The 16,387-nt window shown below is 35.2% G+C and overlaps 1 protein-coding gene across 7 annotated transcripts in view; it reads right to left on the reverse strand.

Annotated features, from left to right (window-relative positions):
- Positions 1-16,387, reverse strand: part of GRIK2 (glutamate ionotropic receptor kainate type subunit 2) — a 732,858-nt gene that overhangs the window by 237,663 nt on the left and 478,808 nt on the right. For all 7 annotated transcript variants that reach the window (XM_042253366.1, XM_004011243.5, XM_060419222.1 and 4 more), the window contains one exon: positions 8,364-8,477. In XM_042253366.1, the coding sequence (XP_042109300.1) occupies positions 8,364-8,477 (114 nt within the window). The remainder of the gene's footprint in view (positions 1-8,363; positions 8,478-16,387) is intronic.

Genomic DNA, 16,387 nt, shown 5'->3' on the forward strand with positions numbered 1-16,387 from the left:
ATATCTTTCTCTCTGAAATGCAGAAACTGTAACTGACAGTGTAACAGATGGAAACGAACTGTCAAGAAAAAAGGACTAGAGTTCTGCTAGTTGTGCTGTTCCCCAGCATTTCAGGAAAGATGCTTCTGTCAGAGCAATATGGATTTAAAGCAGGGCTTGGCTTAGTGATTATCATTCATTTTATTAAAAAAAAAAAACTGGTACCCTATTTAATTCTTACACTTGACTGATCAGTTTAGATTGGAGATCTGGGTTGTTACTGTCTTTCTACTGGAATTTGTATTTTAGCCATTAAATATTTCATTAGCTTAATTCACAAGTTAAAGAAGAAAGAGGGAAGAAAAGAAAAGCCAAAGCTCCAATCAATCAAATGTGCCATTTCACTGCTCTTCCAGTAAATGGTTTGATGGGAAGGGAGACTGCACCTATTAGCTAATCTCCAAACTGCATTTCATTTCTGAATCTAATTTATTATCCCCTTACATGAATAATCAAGATTTGACTACACAAAATTACTGCCAACATCTCCATTCAGACAGGACTAAATAGAACTCATTATCTCCCTTTCCAACATCCTTATCATGCTCTGTGGTAATGCTAATAACCCCGCCTCATGAGCTTTTAACTTTGAAGTCCTTGTTCACCTTTCTCAAGTGTTTTTGCCCCACATGTTATGCATTCATGATAAATCTCATACATGATATTTTAACATTGTCTTCTCTTTTCTGTTCAATCTGGGTACAATATCTCTCAAACCAGACTCTATAAATATCTCATTCATCAGTACCCATGAACAAACCATACCTCCCTTGTTCAAAATGTTCTTTGACTCAATTCTTTGTTGAACTGTCTTAGAAAAAGACATTCACGGATTCATCCTGTCTTTCTTTTTGGTGTCTAAATTACAAATATGGGATTTAAAGAGACTAGGGTATCTACTCTGGCTGAGTAAATATAAAATTACTGGAACCATAAACAGAGCTTGGAAATATAGGAGAAACAGATATGATGAGGCCTTGATTGAAGGATGTTTGAATCATGTTGAGTTTGATCTTCAACATGAAGCTAGATACATGTCCTGAGTAGTTACAAATTTACATCTGAATCTCAGATCAGGACATAGTTAAAATTTAGATTATACAATTTTACAAGGTACTATCATGATGACATCTTTGAGAAAACTAAGGCAAAATTATTTCATTTCCATGTAGTTTTCTGTGGTTAAACTGAACCAAAAATTCCTATTTCTCCAATCACTTCTTCTAGAACTTGGAATATGATATTTATAAGAAAATAATCTCCAACAAAATTACAGTATTGATAATAATGTTGACAACTGAAAAGAATATGACAACAAAATGAAAACACTTAAGGGTTTTTATTATGCTAGTATTTTAAAATTAGATTTAATAAAGAAGGATGAAGGAAGCAGATGTGTGTATGTGTGTGTATGTGAGACTATGTGCTAAAAAATGAGGTTCTGGTCACTTACAAAGCCTCTAAAGATTGAGACTCTAAGATTTTTTAAAGTATGCCTAATTTCACATTAAAACAAATAAAACAGTCACTGGCATGCTAAAATACTACTATTCATTAAGGGAAAGAACATGTTTCTTACTCTGTGATACAACTACTGACAGTTTTATGTTAATCTAGCTAATCTGGAGGTCTAAAGAATATGAGAATATATTTGAAATAAAATACAAAGAGCTACTAAAGAATGAAAACAAAAGCACAATCTCTGAAACAGAAGAAAAAAATATGATGAAAAAAGATTTGCTTGCTCTTGAACATGGTACGAGCAGCCTGAGTTTGAATGAGGCATTCATCTCACATAAACATTTAAGTAGTACTTGTACATGTATAGCTACTGTATCTCCCTTAAATTATGTTGATCTTACTATCTCCAGAGCACATGATTAAAACTGCTTAGAAACTGTATAGCGATTGATAACAATGAAAAACTTTTTTCTCTGTAAAGCACCAGTGTCTGGGTTTCCAAGCCTGAATGCTAGTAACTGTCTAAGAAGAACTACATGCTTGGCAGTCACCCTGTGACAATGGGAAGATAAGAATCAGAGGGAAAACCCTATTGCAGGGACAGATGTGAAGCCTTAGAAAACTTCTTTTGTTGATATGATGGAAGAAACTGCAGAACCATTTAGGGGATAGTTGGTCACTTCTCTCTTTTGTACTGTGATTCTTTCCATCGTTCTTGGGAGTTTGCTTCCAGATAAGCCACCTGTAGGCTGTGGACTCCAACAACAAAGCTTAATAAACCTAAGCAAGTAAACTCAGCACTGAAATACACAACCTTCCAGGAAGTGCTAGGAAAATAAAAAATAAGACTAAGTTGCAGATGCAAGCACATTTGTTCAATTCATTGAGCAACTGGGAAGAAAGAATCTCCTTAGGAGTGATTTTTCTGAAAAAGTAACCAAATTTCATAGTCATTGGCATGCTAAAGTGCTACTAGTTGTTAAGGGGAAGAGCATGTACAGTGGCATTTAGTGCTAGTAATCTTTTGATGGACAAAAATCAATTATTATAGAGGAGCCACAGAGTGGGAAGCACTCAGTATATTTTAACAGGCATGAAAAAATCTATTGAAAACCAAGAGCACAGAGGGGAAAATAAGCATTCCTTCCATGAGCTTAAATAAATATCCAGCCACCTGATACTGTCCCTTGCTAGTGTACCCAAGGTAGCAAGGACAACAGGATGAGGCTGATAAACTGAAAATAGAGCACACTTTGGTCTTCAAAAGCTTTCTATATCTCATTCTGAATGAGTATCTTTGTTATGATTTTGGTGATTATAAATTTATATTTTAACAATTGAAAATGTTAGTCACTCAGTCATTTCAAACTCTTTGCAACCCCGTGGACTGTAGCTTGCCAGACTCCCCTGTCCATGGAATTCTCCAGGCAAGAATACTGGAGTGGGTTGCCATTTCCTACTCCAGCAGATCCTGTCCCAGGGATCAAAACAGGGCCCACACGGCTGGTGGATTATTTATCATCTGAGCCATGAGGGAAGCCATTTTACAATTTTATGCTCATTTATGCTCATCTATGAAATCATCATAGATAAAAATGTGATCCTAAGGTTGATACTTTAAAATTCCATTTGTAATGATAAATACAAGAAGCAAGGGAATTTTAACAACCACTGAATTTGAAATTCTAAAACCAGAGAGATAATATGAGGAATATTCAGGAGATGGCATGAGTAGACTCAAGTTGTAGGTCTAGCCTCCTCCTGCAGAAGAGGCTACATAATTTCCAAATTATACAGTATCATATATTTAAAAACTAAAAAAAAAGGAATTACATATTTAAAAATTGTTTAGAGCTTCTGAAAATGAACACTTTCCATGAGATAACTATATTCTATACCTATACAGTGTATTGGGCATAGATTACGTTGTTGAAGAGGTGTAAAAACTATTTGTAAACAAGATGCTTAATCTCAATTCTAAAGAGAAAAAGTGAGTTAAGCTCCATTAATCTTGATTGCCTAGAAAGATCTGAGATGATGGTTTTAAGAAGCTGAAAGAAAACTGAGTGCTAAATTAGGAAAGGAGACAAATGAGAAGATCAAGGCATCCAAGCAAGAGTAATCTAAATCTTGGTCCCTGAGGAAAGGTCTAGATGTCTGGGGACACACCTATAATGGTATCATGGTACTTTAGCATATGTGGGATTTCTGGATGAGAAACATTCTTTAGGTGAACAATTCTCAGTCAAGATACTATTTTGGTCATAAACTATAGCTGTTAGACTTTTCCAAGCTGGGATACTAGAGATTTCATTTTACAGTATTGGTTGTTCAAGTAGGCTATAGATTGGTTGAAAAAATTACTGTTCTATTTTCTAGCTCTGTGGTCATGAGTAGGTTACTTGGACAATCTGAATACCAGTTTTCCCACCTGTGAAAGAGTATGGATAATGGTGTCTAACAAAAAAGGTTATTATGACAATTAAATGAGTAAATCTAAGAGCAGTGCTTTGAACATTGTCAAGCACCTAGCAAGCATGCCAAAGATGTGTGCTATTAATTTTTGGTAATGAACCATATTCATATGGCAGTATTTAATGAACCTGAGAAGCATATAAAAAACTGGCTTCAGTCATTATGGTCTTCTTTGAATTTTGCAACTTTTTCAAGATCTTTCTTGCTTCAGGGCCTTGCATATGTTGTTTTATCTGCTGAGAATACTCCTTCGCCCTCCCTTTACTTTGATAATTTCTTCTCAAACTTCAGCTCTCTATCTTTCTGCAGTGAAGTCTAACCTGATTGATCCTTCCACACCTGATCCTTGGTGTCACTCTTGATCATTCTGTAAAAGGCAGCATGCCATGTATCTTTCTTTCATAACTAGTCACAAGCGGGTATTTCTCTGCGTGTGTGCGTGTATGTGTGTTTAGTTCTCCTTATGAATTCTACCATTTTCTAAGTTTCATAAAGGCAGAGACCATGTCTATTTTGTCCATTAAACACAGTGGTTAGCATAAACCCTAGTATATCATTATCATTAAGTACATATTTGTTAAATACAAAAAGAATGATAAAAAGTAAAGTAAATAAAATCTAAGAGAAATGGAGCTAATTATGATAAGCATATTGATAAGGTCAAATTTTAGAATACTTCACTGTGTTTTTTTTTGACACATAATAAAAATGTCAAACAAGAAGCATTAAATGAACTCCTCTGAGATTTTTGAAGAAAGAAAGGGAAAAAATAACCATAGAATAAATCAAATGATCACACTTCTTTATAAAATATAAGTTAAGTATCAATAAATTATATCAAGCTGGCTTATAAAAATAAGGGAAATAATCTCTTTAAATCTTTTTCCTAATTATGGCTACTCTGTGATCAGACTGTTCAGAAAAAGATTTTTCAACTAAGTGATATAAAATAATAAAATACCTTTTCTTTTTAAGAAAATCACAATCACTTTGAAACTAACACAGTGACATAGTCTAAAATATAAAAGTGACCTATTTATTAATATATAAGCTTAAAGTTCTTGGAAGGAAAGTTATAACCAACCTAGATAGCATATTCAAAAGCAGACACGTTACTTTGCCAACAAAGGTCCATCTAGTCAAGGCTATGGTTTTTCCAGTGGTCATGTATGGATGTGAGAGTTGGACTGTGAAGAAAGCTGAGTGCCAAAGAATTGATGCTTTTAAACTGTGGTATTGGAGAAGATTCTTGAGAGTCCCTTGGACTGCAAGGAGATCCAACCAGTCCATTCTGAAGGAGATCAGCCCTGGGATTTCTTCGGAAGGAATGACACTAAAGCTGAAATTCCAGTACTATGACCACTTCATGCGAAGAGTTGCCTCATTAGAAAATACCGTGATGCTGGGAGGGATTGAGGGCAGGAGGAGAAGGAGACAACAGAAGATGAGATGGCTGGATGGCATCACTGACTCGATGGACGTGAGTCTGAGTGAACTCTGGGAGTTGGTGATGGACAGGGAGGCCTGGCGTGCTGCGATTCATGGGGTCGCAAAGAGTCGGACACGACTGAGCGACTGAACTGAACTGAACTGAACTGAAGCTTAGAGTGTATTTCAGAATTGATTATACATGTTGGTTATATGGAGTAATGATCTGAGGAATATGTCTCAAACATCATTAAAGATCAGAAAAACAAAATGTCCAAGATCCAAAGCCCAATAGTTTTTAAAAAGTTTTCTCTGGCTCTGATATTAAGATTTAATACCAATTGTTTATTAACAAATATAAAATTGTTTATTAGTGAGAAAAATATTTGAATACTTCTTTGCAAAATAACTCTTGAGTAATTAAGCAAAACTGAGAAATTGTATGGGTAGTCTAATCACCTGCTTTGTTTGGACAGGAAGTTTGCAATAACCTGCACACTTGAAAAAATATTTAAATACAGTCATTTGAAAAGTATTTATTCTCTCTAATTTTCTGCTTAATTAAATACCAATTTTTAAAATTTAATTTGACAAATACTTACTGAGTGCCTGCTATGCCCCAGGCACTTTTCTCTGACACTGAGATCTAAAAAGTGTAAAATTTGATTTCTGGCCTTGTATAGATTCACACCAAATAAAGATCAGATAAACACAAAATTTCTAACATTAAAAAAAGTAATGTATGGTAAGTAAAATGATAAAGTATTATGATACACATGTACACTTCCCTGCCTGCCCCAAACATACACAACTGATCAAAGAGTTTCACAGAGTGCATGCAAACTGAGATCAAAGAGTTTCACAGAGTGCATGCAAACTGAGATGGGTCTGGAAGGATGAAAAACTTTTCACAGGAGAACATAATGAAGTGGGCAAAGATTTGAAGCCATAAAATAAGTGACGCATTTGAGAGTTTGGCTGTATCAGGGAGAACTGAGAAAGTAGTACAGGGGCTAGTTGCCGAAGAAAAATGCCCTTGTCCAGCACACTTTATTTTGCGAGCACTGTAGAGGAATATATGGTATAAAAACAACAGACTTAGTCAGATCCTAATTCTCAAAGGAGTGGTCAGTGATGTTTGGAGAAATAGTGCACACATGAAGTAATTCAAGAATAGTATAGTGTTAAACTTAAATATGAAGTACTGACAAGTTCTATATTTCAGGAATGGAGAGAAATATATTGCAAACAAAGGAAAACAGGGCTAACACAATCACAGTAGTGAGCTAACTGGTTACCCTAGATCAGTTAAAATACAGGATTGCTGAAAGGGAGAAATGGGAAATGAAGATAGAAAGATGAGAGAAGACTGTAAAAGGCTTTGAATAACAGGGTCAAGATTTGGGGACCTTTTTAATGTCCAATATGGACTCAAACAAGAATGTGTCTGCAATAAAGAGAAACGGATTCAATCCCTGGGTTGGGAAGATTCCCTGGAGGAGGATATGGCAACCTGCCCCAGTATTCTTGCTGGAAAAATCCTCTGTACAAAGTAGGCTGGTGAGCTACGGTCCATGGGGTTGCGGAGAGTCAGGCACAACTGAAGCGACTGAGCATAGCACAGCAGCAGGGACTCACTAAAGACTTATGAGCAGAGAAGCAGGGAATGACAGAGTTAGATCTGCACAGTGGACAGTGAAGTATATTATAAAGGGGAAAGGTTGTCAGCAGGAGGAAGTTACACGTTGCTGTAATTGTTCCAGCAGTGGGTTATGAGATCCAGAACATACTGGCAGAAAAAGAACGTAGTAGTGTCCTGTGAGAGCTAGCTTTGAAAAGAGAAGGGGATACAAAATTAAGTTAAAGGGGACCAGAGAAGTTTGGATATAGTGGAGCAAGTATTCACTGAAGTTCTTAGCAAAGGAGTTATTAAAAAACACCTCACGAACTTCTATCACCATCATTTCAGGATCACTACCTCGCTTCATTATCAAGAGTCTTTAACCCAAGCTGTTTTGTTTGGACATGTTTTAATCTAACATCTTGTATTGCTACTAAAAGGACAAGATTATGAATCCCTCCTGGCTTGATGTTCCGCCATAAATCTAGAAATCATGTAAATGCTAAAATTATGTGGACGTTTGTTTTGGACATTAATCTCACATTCTTACTGGCTACCTGGGGAACAAGAGGAATCAACATCAATAAACTTATTCTGTAGGTGAAAGTACTTACTAAATTATATAAAAGTTCCTTGCTTGTCCTAAAATTAAAATTCTTATTTGCAAATGGCATAGTAGGTGTACATGAATATTACTGTGATTTGATTAAAACATATAATTGCAAGAGGGGTAAAAACATCTAGCTTATCAGTATTAATTTAATTCTGTTGGTGGTGAAAATATTTCTGACTTAAAACAGCACTTGTCATTTGATTTCATTAGGGAGATTAGTAAAGTAAAAGTGATTTGCCATGATGAAAACAATTAAACTGAAAGCAAGGTTAAAACATAATTATAACAGAAAAAATTCTCAAAAATAAGTGGTGTGACCTCTGAAATTCATTTGCAGGAAATGAAAGCAGAAGCAAAGTTCACATGCAGCTTCTCACATAACTATATTTATACAACTGCTTGTCCATGTATTTTTCAAATCTTAACAATTCACAGTTTTTCAACAGCAACTAATTTTGTAGAAACATAAAGATTCCCAGTAATAGATAAAGCTGTATTATTAAACAACATAAGCAGCCCAAACATTAATATAATTTGCATCATTAAAGGCTAACAAAATAAAACTGTGACTAAATTAACACTGACTCATCCATTATACAGCAATCACTAAATAACTGTAAAATATATTACATTCTGTTCATTACTACTCCAATTATAATGTCTTTTTCTATCCACTTCCATGTTTATCTGCATTTATCTAAAAAGAATGGAAAAACTAATACTTACCAAAATGGTGGTAACAATCAAAGAACGATTGGATAAGGAATCTGTGATGTTGGCTGGCTTTCCCTTTTGACTTTCTGTCATATTCAAGCCACTGGCTGGATCCCAAGTTCCAATCTATAAAATAGCATATGCACTTTGTAAATCATCCATCAGACACCTGGAGAGAGCACTGCAGAGAAAGTTAAGACTGCTAACACTTATTATTCACCTCTGCTACATTATCTGCTGTTGCTGAAGTAAAGGCTGCTTGTTTTAAGCATGATTCACTGCTTTGTGAAGTGTGTCCAGTGAAGTGTGACATTAAAGAACAAAATGATCCACTGCGCTTCTACAGTCAGTGTGGGAGCTTAATTTTACATTCAAACTTTCATTCACCAAGATAAACCACAGTTGATGATACCTTGATAGTTGGCTGGAAACTCACTAACAGCATATATCTTTTATAGTAATGGATCTGTCTTATCCTTTCATTACAATGGTTACATGCCATATTATATGGACAAAGCTAAAAGAGCAAGACCTGGGGATCCAGGATAAATTAATAGGTAAAGGCAACTTAAAAGGGGCATTTATTTGTATTCACAGCACCCCCAGTAAGGTGAAATCATACCCCAAACTACCTCTGGAAGTTTTAAAAATATACCTTTGAAGCTTTTAAAATACTCCAAAAAAGGAGATTACAGCAAAATCTCATCTGGACAACCTATTCTAATATTACTTGTATTCTGTTCAGTGTGTATTTTAACTATTAGGTTGTTGCAAAAGTAACTGTGGTTTTGGACCATGAATTTTAAATTATTATAACAGGTTCAAACACATCTTTAATAATCAAAATAGGAACCATTACATATCAACATATTTTTGCCAACAATATGTTGGTTTATTCCTGTAACATAAAAATCCATGCTTCAGAATTCTATGAATTCTTGGAAAGCATTTTCAACCTCCTGCTCATTGTGGAAGCATTTCCTCTGCAGAAAGTTGTTGAGATGCTTGAAGAAGGTAGTCAGTTGGCAAGATGCCTGGTGAATATGGTGGATGAGGCAAAACTTCATAGCCCAGTTCATTGAACTTTTGAAGCATTGATTATAAGATGTGCCGTCAGGCCTTGTGAAGAAGAATCGGGCCCTTTCTGTTGACCAATGCTGGCTGCAGGTGTGGTTTTTGGTGCATTTCATCCGTTTGATGAGCATACTTCTCAGGTGTAATGGTTTCGCTGGGATTCAGAAAGCTGCAGTAGATCAGACTGGCAGCAAACCACTAAACAGTGACCATGACCTTTTTCTGATGCAAATTTGGCTTTGGGAAGTGCTTTGGAGCTTCTTCTCAATCCAGTCACTGAGCTGGTCATTGTGGGGTGTTGTATAAAATCCACTTTTTGCTGCACGCCACAATCCGATCAAGAAATGGTTCAAGATAAGACAACATTTCAAAATGACTATTTTGTTTTTTGGGGGGGCCAGCTCATGAGGCACCCATTTATCAAACTTTCCAATTTGCCTCAAATGCCGAATAACCATAGACTGGTCAAGGCTGGGTTCTTCTGCAACTTCTCGTGTAGTTATAAGAAGATCAGCCTTCAGTTGATCTTGCAGCCTTGATCAGCAGCCTTCAACTGCTCCCAGTTGATCACTGTCACCTTCTAATGACCAGCCACTGCACTCCTCATCTTCAAGGCTCTTGTCTCCTTTGCAAATTTCTTGAGCCATCACTGCACTGTAATACTGCACCTAATATTAACAATGCCCTCTGAAAGATTAAGCCAAATGCTGTGTTCAGATATATTATTCTCAGTGAACACAGTTTATAGAATGACCTCTGGAGATACGTATAAGCATAAGATACACCTGTATATGTAGACTGAGTGGTTTACATACAGGCACCTGCACTATTGCATGCCATGTAACAATAGTGACCACTAACAGAAAGCAGAAGCAAAGGAGACACAGAGTCAGTGTTTTAGTCAGCATTAACTTTTCCTCACCCTCTCAAACCTGGGAGTCACCAGTTGTGAAATTTGTCTTTCTTATGTCCCTAGCCAATTACCCAAACAAAGCTATAAATTACTAATTTATTTTAACATAAAATTTTGTACATAAAAAGCTTTCTCAATTACAGATGAACCCATCATAAGTTGAAAATATTGTTAAGTCAAAAATGCATTCAGTATACCAACCTACCAAACACCCTAGCTTAGCCCAGCCTGTTAAACATGCTCAGAACACTTATATTAGCCTGCTGCTAAGTCACTTCAGTCGTGTCTGACTCTGTGCGATCCCATAGACAGCAGCCCACCAGGCTTCCCTGTCCCTGGGATTCTCCAGACAAGAACACTGGAGTGGGTTGCCATTTCCTTCTCCAATGCATGAAAGTGGAAAGTGAAAGTGAAGTCGCTCAGTAGTGTCCAACCCTTAGCAACCCCATGGACTGCAGCCTACCAGGCTCCTCCATCCATGGGATTTTCCAGGCAAGAATACTGGAGTGGGGTACAGTTGGGCAAAATCATCTAACAGAAACCTTATTTTATATAAAGTGCTGAATATATCATGCAATTTATAGAATACGGTATTGAAAGTGAAAAACAAACTGGTTGTATGTCCCACAGGGTGGTTGTAATGGTACTGGTTGGTTACCCCAGTGATGGAGCGGCTGACTGGGAGCTGCGGCTCAATGAGCTGCCAGCATTACAAGAAACTGTCATACTACATATCACCTGCTCAGGAAAAAAAGATCAAAATTAGAAGTATGGTCTCTACTGGATATGCATCACTTTTGCATTAGCACCATTATAAAGCTGACAAATCATAAATTGGGAACTGCCTGTAAATTAAATTATTTTTAAAGTGACATTGATTTGAAAGTGAAAGTGAAAGTCACTCAGTCATGCGCAACTCTTTGTGACCCCATGGACTATAGAGTCCATGGAATTCTCCAGGCCAGAATACTGGAGTGGGTAGCCTTTCTCTTCTTCAGGGGATCTTCCCAATCCAGAAATCAAACCCAAGTCGTCCACATTGCAGGCAGATTCTTTACCAGATGAACCAACTACCTAAATATGCTAACAAAGATCTCATTGGTTTAAATCCAAATTAAATGTTATGATCTTTTCTATTTTCTTTACATTTTACTATGCGTGCTCTTTTGATCTCTCCATTTGCACAGCTTTATCAGTAACTTTTTAAGGTGTCTATCTTCCTTTAATTGGAGTAGTACAAAAGTAGAAATGTTAACAATTTCTGTTCTTCATAAAAACAGATGTCATTCTAATAGTTGTATATAAATGTAGACCCCCATGTATTTTTTTTCAACAACTCATTTGGGGATTCAATGTAAATGTATTTAATAAAGTAAAAAAATCTTGTCATATTTTCTAATATTTAATTTTCTTCTGACCACCTAAAACTATATATTTCTGATATTTTTGTCAATAAAACAAAAAGTCAAGTAATACAGTAAGGGGAAAAAAAGAAAACAATCTTGATTCAGCATTCTTTCCAAAGTAAATTACATACTGGTCAATTAAATTACTTTAAGACTGTGACTACCTTGATGTCATAAAGAGACTAATTACAATTTTGATTCAATAATGAAAAGTTTTCAGGGGCCAGACAGGTCATATCAATGTGTAAAGTGAAAGGGCATAAGCCAGTAGTAAGAATTTCTAGGCTAAAATGTGCAGTTTTTAAATCTCAAAAACATCTCAAGGCAGAAAAGCAACTGGGGCCCACTAACCCAACCTGCTCTGCTGTGTGCCTTGGGCTGCACACCCAGAATAAGTACTTTTTCCAAATCTCTAGCAAGGCATCACCAGAGTTAGTAGAGGCCCTGCTGAGGACCTGGGTGGAGGACAGAAGAGATGTCAAACCGAGAATTCCTGCTTGACCTGCTTAAATTGTTTCAAATTCAAAATCACTAAAACAAACAAACCCAAACAAAATTGCCCTGTTGGCTAAATAGACATCTGCAGACTGTATTTTGCAGTGACTGGCATTTTTCTGATCCTGATCTATGATTAATACCTATTACACATTTGTCCCTTAGATTTAATTGTCTTTTTCTTTGCCCACTATTGGCTAAATAGTTAGATTTTTTCAGACATATAATTCTGTTAGCAAAGCACTGGCAGGCATCATTTGCCCAGTGTCATCTGCCTAATGACAAGCTTGACCACTAAGTTTTTCAACTTTCTAACCAAATCACCAATACAAAATATTGTCCATTTCACTTACTGTTATCTTCCAGGACTACACGTTCAAAAAATAAGTTAGCTAAATGTTTACTCATCTAAACCTACTAATCCAGGTTCATTTTCAGTTGGTTGTTTTTCTAGCACTCTTTGAATGAAGGGGTTCTGGCTCATGAATCCATAATTACTTATAATCACAAATATTAGGTATCCTTTTTTATAAGTCTCAGGTTTCTACACAGAATATTAGAAAATTTCAGAAATTTCAGTGGCATGACAATTTAAATCAAATAAAATTTTGTATGATTCCCTGATTTTTAAGTCTCTTAGAACTGTATGACTCAAAAATTTCTATTGATTGAAGACGTTGCCACCAGTGGGGCTTTTTGTTTTGTTTTAATCACAAGAGCCATAGACTAAATCAAGACAATCTTTTTTCTTGCAATCTATTTTCAGAACCATAATTTTTTCATTATATTATTCAATCAAGTCATTGAACATTATTTTCAGTTTCAAAATATAATAAAGATATCTAAGTACTCTTGACCTCAAAGAGTTATGTTAAATAGGGTGAGTCTATCGGTTGGTTTACTTGAATACTTCAAGTTTACAGTTATCTTCTTGGTATAGCAACCCTCTTGTACAATTTAAAATGTCATGGTTTGGATAAATCATTAAGTTCACTTTACTTACAAGCATAAAATTAGACAAAAGTAATATAAAAGTACTTCAAAAATCACAAAGAACAATAGAAAATCATAGTATTACTCATTTTTCTGTTTAATGTTCTGAACAGTTTTTAAATTTGCTCTTCTTCATAAAAAGAATGCATATTCTTGATATCAAATTATGAAACATACAAATAGAAAGGAGAACATCAATTTAAACTTTGAAGCTAAGCACATACCCATGTCAATCATGGCTAATGATTTAATGTATTTTCTTTACCTCTTTTATCTTCACATGTATTTTCTTTACATAATTTCCAATACAGTCTTGTAGGTAATCTCCCAGACTCGGAAGGGTGTGTCAGATGACAAGGGTCCTATTACATCTCCACAACTTATCATCAGGGGACTGGGGTACATTACTTCTCTCCGACTCAAGCTTCCTCATCTATAAATGGGGAAATGACTTTGTCTGCCTCAAAGAGCTACTGTGAGGATCAAGTGATAGACACTGTAATGTGTTTATAGTGAAGTCGCTCAGTTGTGTCCGACTCTTTGCAACCCCATGGACTGTAGCCTGCCAGGCTCCTCTGTCCATGGGATTTTCCAGGCAAGAGTACTGGAGTGGGCTGCCATTTCCTTCGCTAGAGAATCTTCCTGACCCAGGGATTGAACCCAGGTCTCCCACACTGTAGGCAGACACTTTACTGTCTGAGCTACCAGGGAAGTCCCAATGTGTTTATAAGTGTGCTACAATTATCATAGAAATTAATATATCCTATTTTCATACTATTATAAGTCTTTTCTTCTGACATTAAAAATTAATCACATTCAAAATTTTAATGATTATAAAACAGGAACATCATATAAACATATCACAGTTTACCTAAGGCTGTTGATGTTTGACAGAAAACCACAAAATTCTGTAAAAAATTATCCTTCAATTAAAAATAAATTTTAAAAATAAGGCTTTAGTAAAACAGTTATTTACAAATATTTGCCCACATATTTTAGTATTTTAAAAACAGATTCCTAGAATTGGAATTACTGAGCAAAAAAAATAATAATAATAATAAGTCAAGATTGTTAGTACATGTTGCTATATAGCTTTCCAAAACTATTACTGTGTTCATTATGATCCACCTGACCATATATAGCATAACAAAACTTCCTCACAATTCATTTTCTGCTTTTTTTCTGATATACAATGGGTTCTTCATTTCTTTATTTTTATTGAAGTATAATTGCTTTGCAATATTATATAAAGCAATTATATAAACTGTGTAGTTTCTGCTGTACAATGAAGTGAATCAGGTATATGCATGCATATATACCTTCCCTCTGAACCTCCTTCCCACCCATCATGTTAAAATATATATTCATAAGAATTTTATATATACACAATGTGCTTTATTTTTTACATTTCTCAGGATTTAAAAAAATTCTTCATATAATTTTGTGTGGTAAACTACATTTTCTCTTTTGTTGCTTTATTTTCTCATGTAGAAAAACATTTATTTTCAGATGATTTTAAAGTTATTTATCTCATTAATTAGTTGATGCTTTATTTATTTATCTTTGTTTCTGACTGTTTTCTCAGCATTAAATTTTCTTTGTTTTGTACTTGATATTGCTCCTTTGGCTGAGATAATGTTTTCTTTCCTCTCCTGAGATATGTAATTGTTTGTCTCATCTGTAATTAGCATTTTGTCATTTCTTCTAAACATGTATGTTAGTACTTTTCCTTGTGAGCAGATTCAGTGGGACAGGTTTTTTAATTCTCCTTGGAATTTGAAATAATGATTTTTGAAATGTATACCAAAAACTTTCTCAGGTAGAAACAAAATAAACACTTCCAGCTGGGTGTAAAATATTAGCTATATATGAAGTCAAGCTCATTTAAGGTTAAGAAATGATTTATCCACTAAAAAACATTTGGCATCATAGAATCTATTAAAATTCTATTTACACTCTCCTCTTGGCATTTGCTAACAATATAACCATGGATGTTGGGGAATAAGGAAAAGAATGATACAGTTTTCCATCACAGAACAATGTAAAAAGGAAAAAAAATTCTCTGATTATATATAATTTTTACTTAATTTTAGACAAATATGTCTTGAGCACAGAGCATAACTGGCAATTTCCTAAAGGCCTGTTTGGCGATAATGGGAAATCACACTGTACATTATATACAGTCTTAGCACAATGTGGAGTCTCTATCAAAAAATAAGGTTGCTTAAAAAAAATTCTTTCTGATTTATTAAAAATATTAGAACATTCTCTAACACCATGCATAAAAATAAATTAAAATAGACTAAAGACCTATATACAAGACCAGAAACCGTACAATTCCTAGAGGAAAAAATAGGCAGAAAAATCTTTGTCTTAAACATAGCAATATAGTTTTGGATCTGTCTCCTAAAGCAAAGGGAATAAAAGTAAGAACAAATGGGTCCTAATTAAACTTAAAATATTTTTCACAGAAAAGGAAACAAAATTATAAACAAAACAAAAAGACAACCTACTGAATAGAAGAAACTATTTGCAAATGATATGACCAATAAGGGTGGTTAATATATATCTGACATATATAAGTGTTAGTTCTCAGTCATGTCCGGCCCTTCGTAACCCCACGGACTATAGCCTGCCAGCCTCCTTTATCCATGGAAATCTCCAGGCAAGAATACTAGAGTAGGTTGCCATTCCCTTCTCTAGGGATTCCTGACCCAGGTATTAAACCCATGTCTCCAATGTTGCAGGTAGATTCTTTACCTGCTGAGCCATCAGGGTTCCTTAAATAGTGCATTCAATTCAAAATCAGGAAAATAAATAACCCAAATAAAAACTGGGCAGAAGAACTTAACAGACATTTTTCCGAAGAGGAAATGCAGATGACCAACAAATATATGAAAAGATGCTCAACATCACTAATCATCTTGGAAATACAAATCAAAACCACAGTGAGATACCAACTCATACCTGTCAGAACTTCTATCATCAAAAAGAACACAAGTAACAAATGTTGGTGAGGATGTGGAGAAAAGAGAATTCTTGTGCACTTTGGTGGGAATGTAAATTGGTACAGCTACTGTGGAAAAGGTATGGAGCTTTCTTAAAAAAAAAAAAAAGAACTACCATAGAACCAGCAATGGCACCCCACTCCAGTA

Source organism: Ovis aries, chromosome 8 (assembly GCF_016772045.2).
Source record: "Ovis aries strain OAR_USU_Benz2616 breed Rambouillet chromosome 8, ARS-UI_Ramb_v3.0, whole genome shotgun sequence".
NCBI classification, from domain to species: domain Eukaryota; kingdom Metazoa; phylum Chordata; class Mammalia; order Artiodactyla; family Bovidae; genus Ovis; species Ovis aries.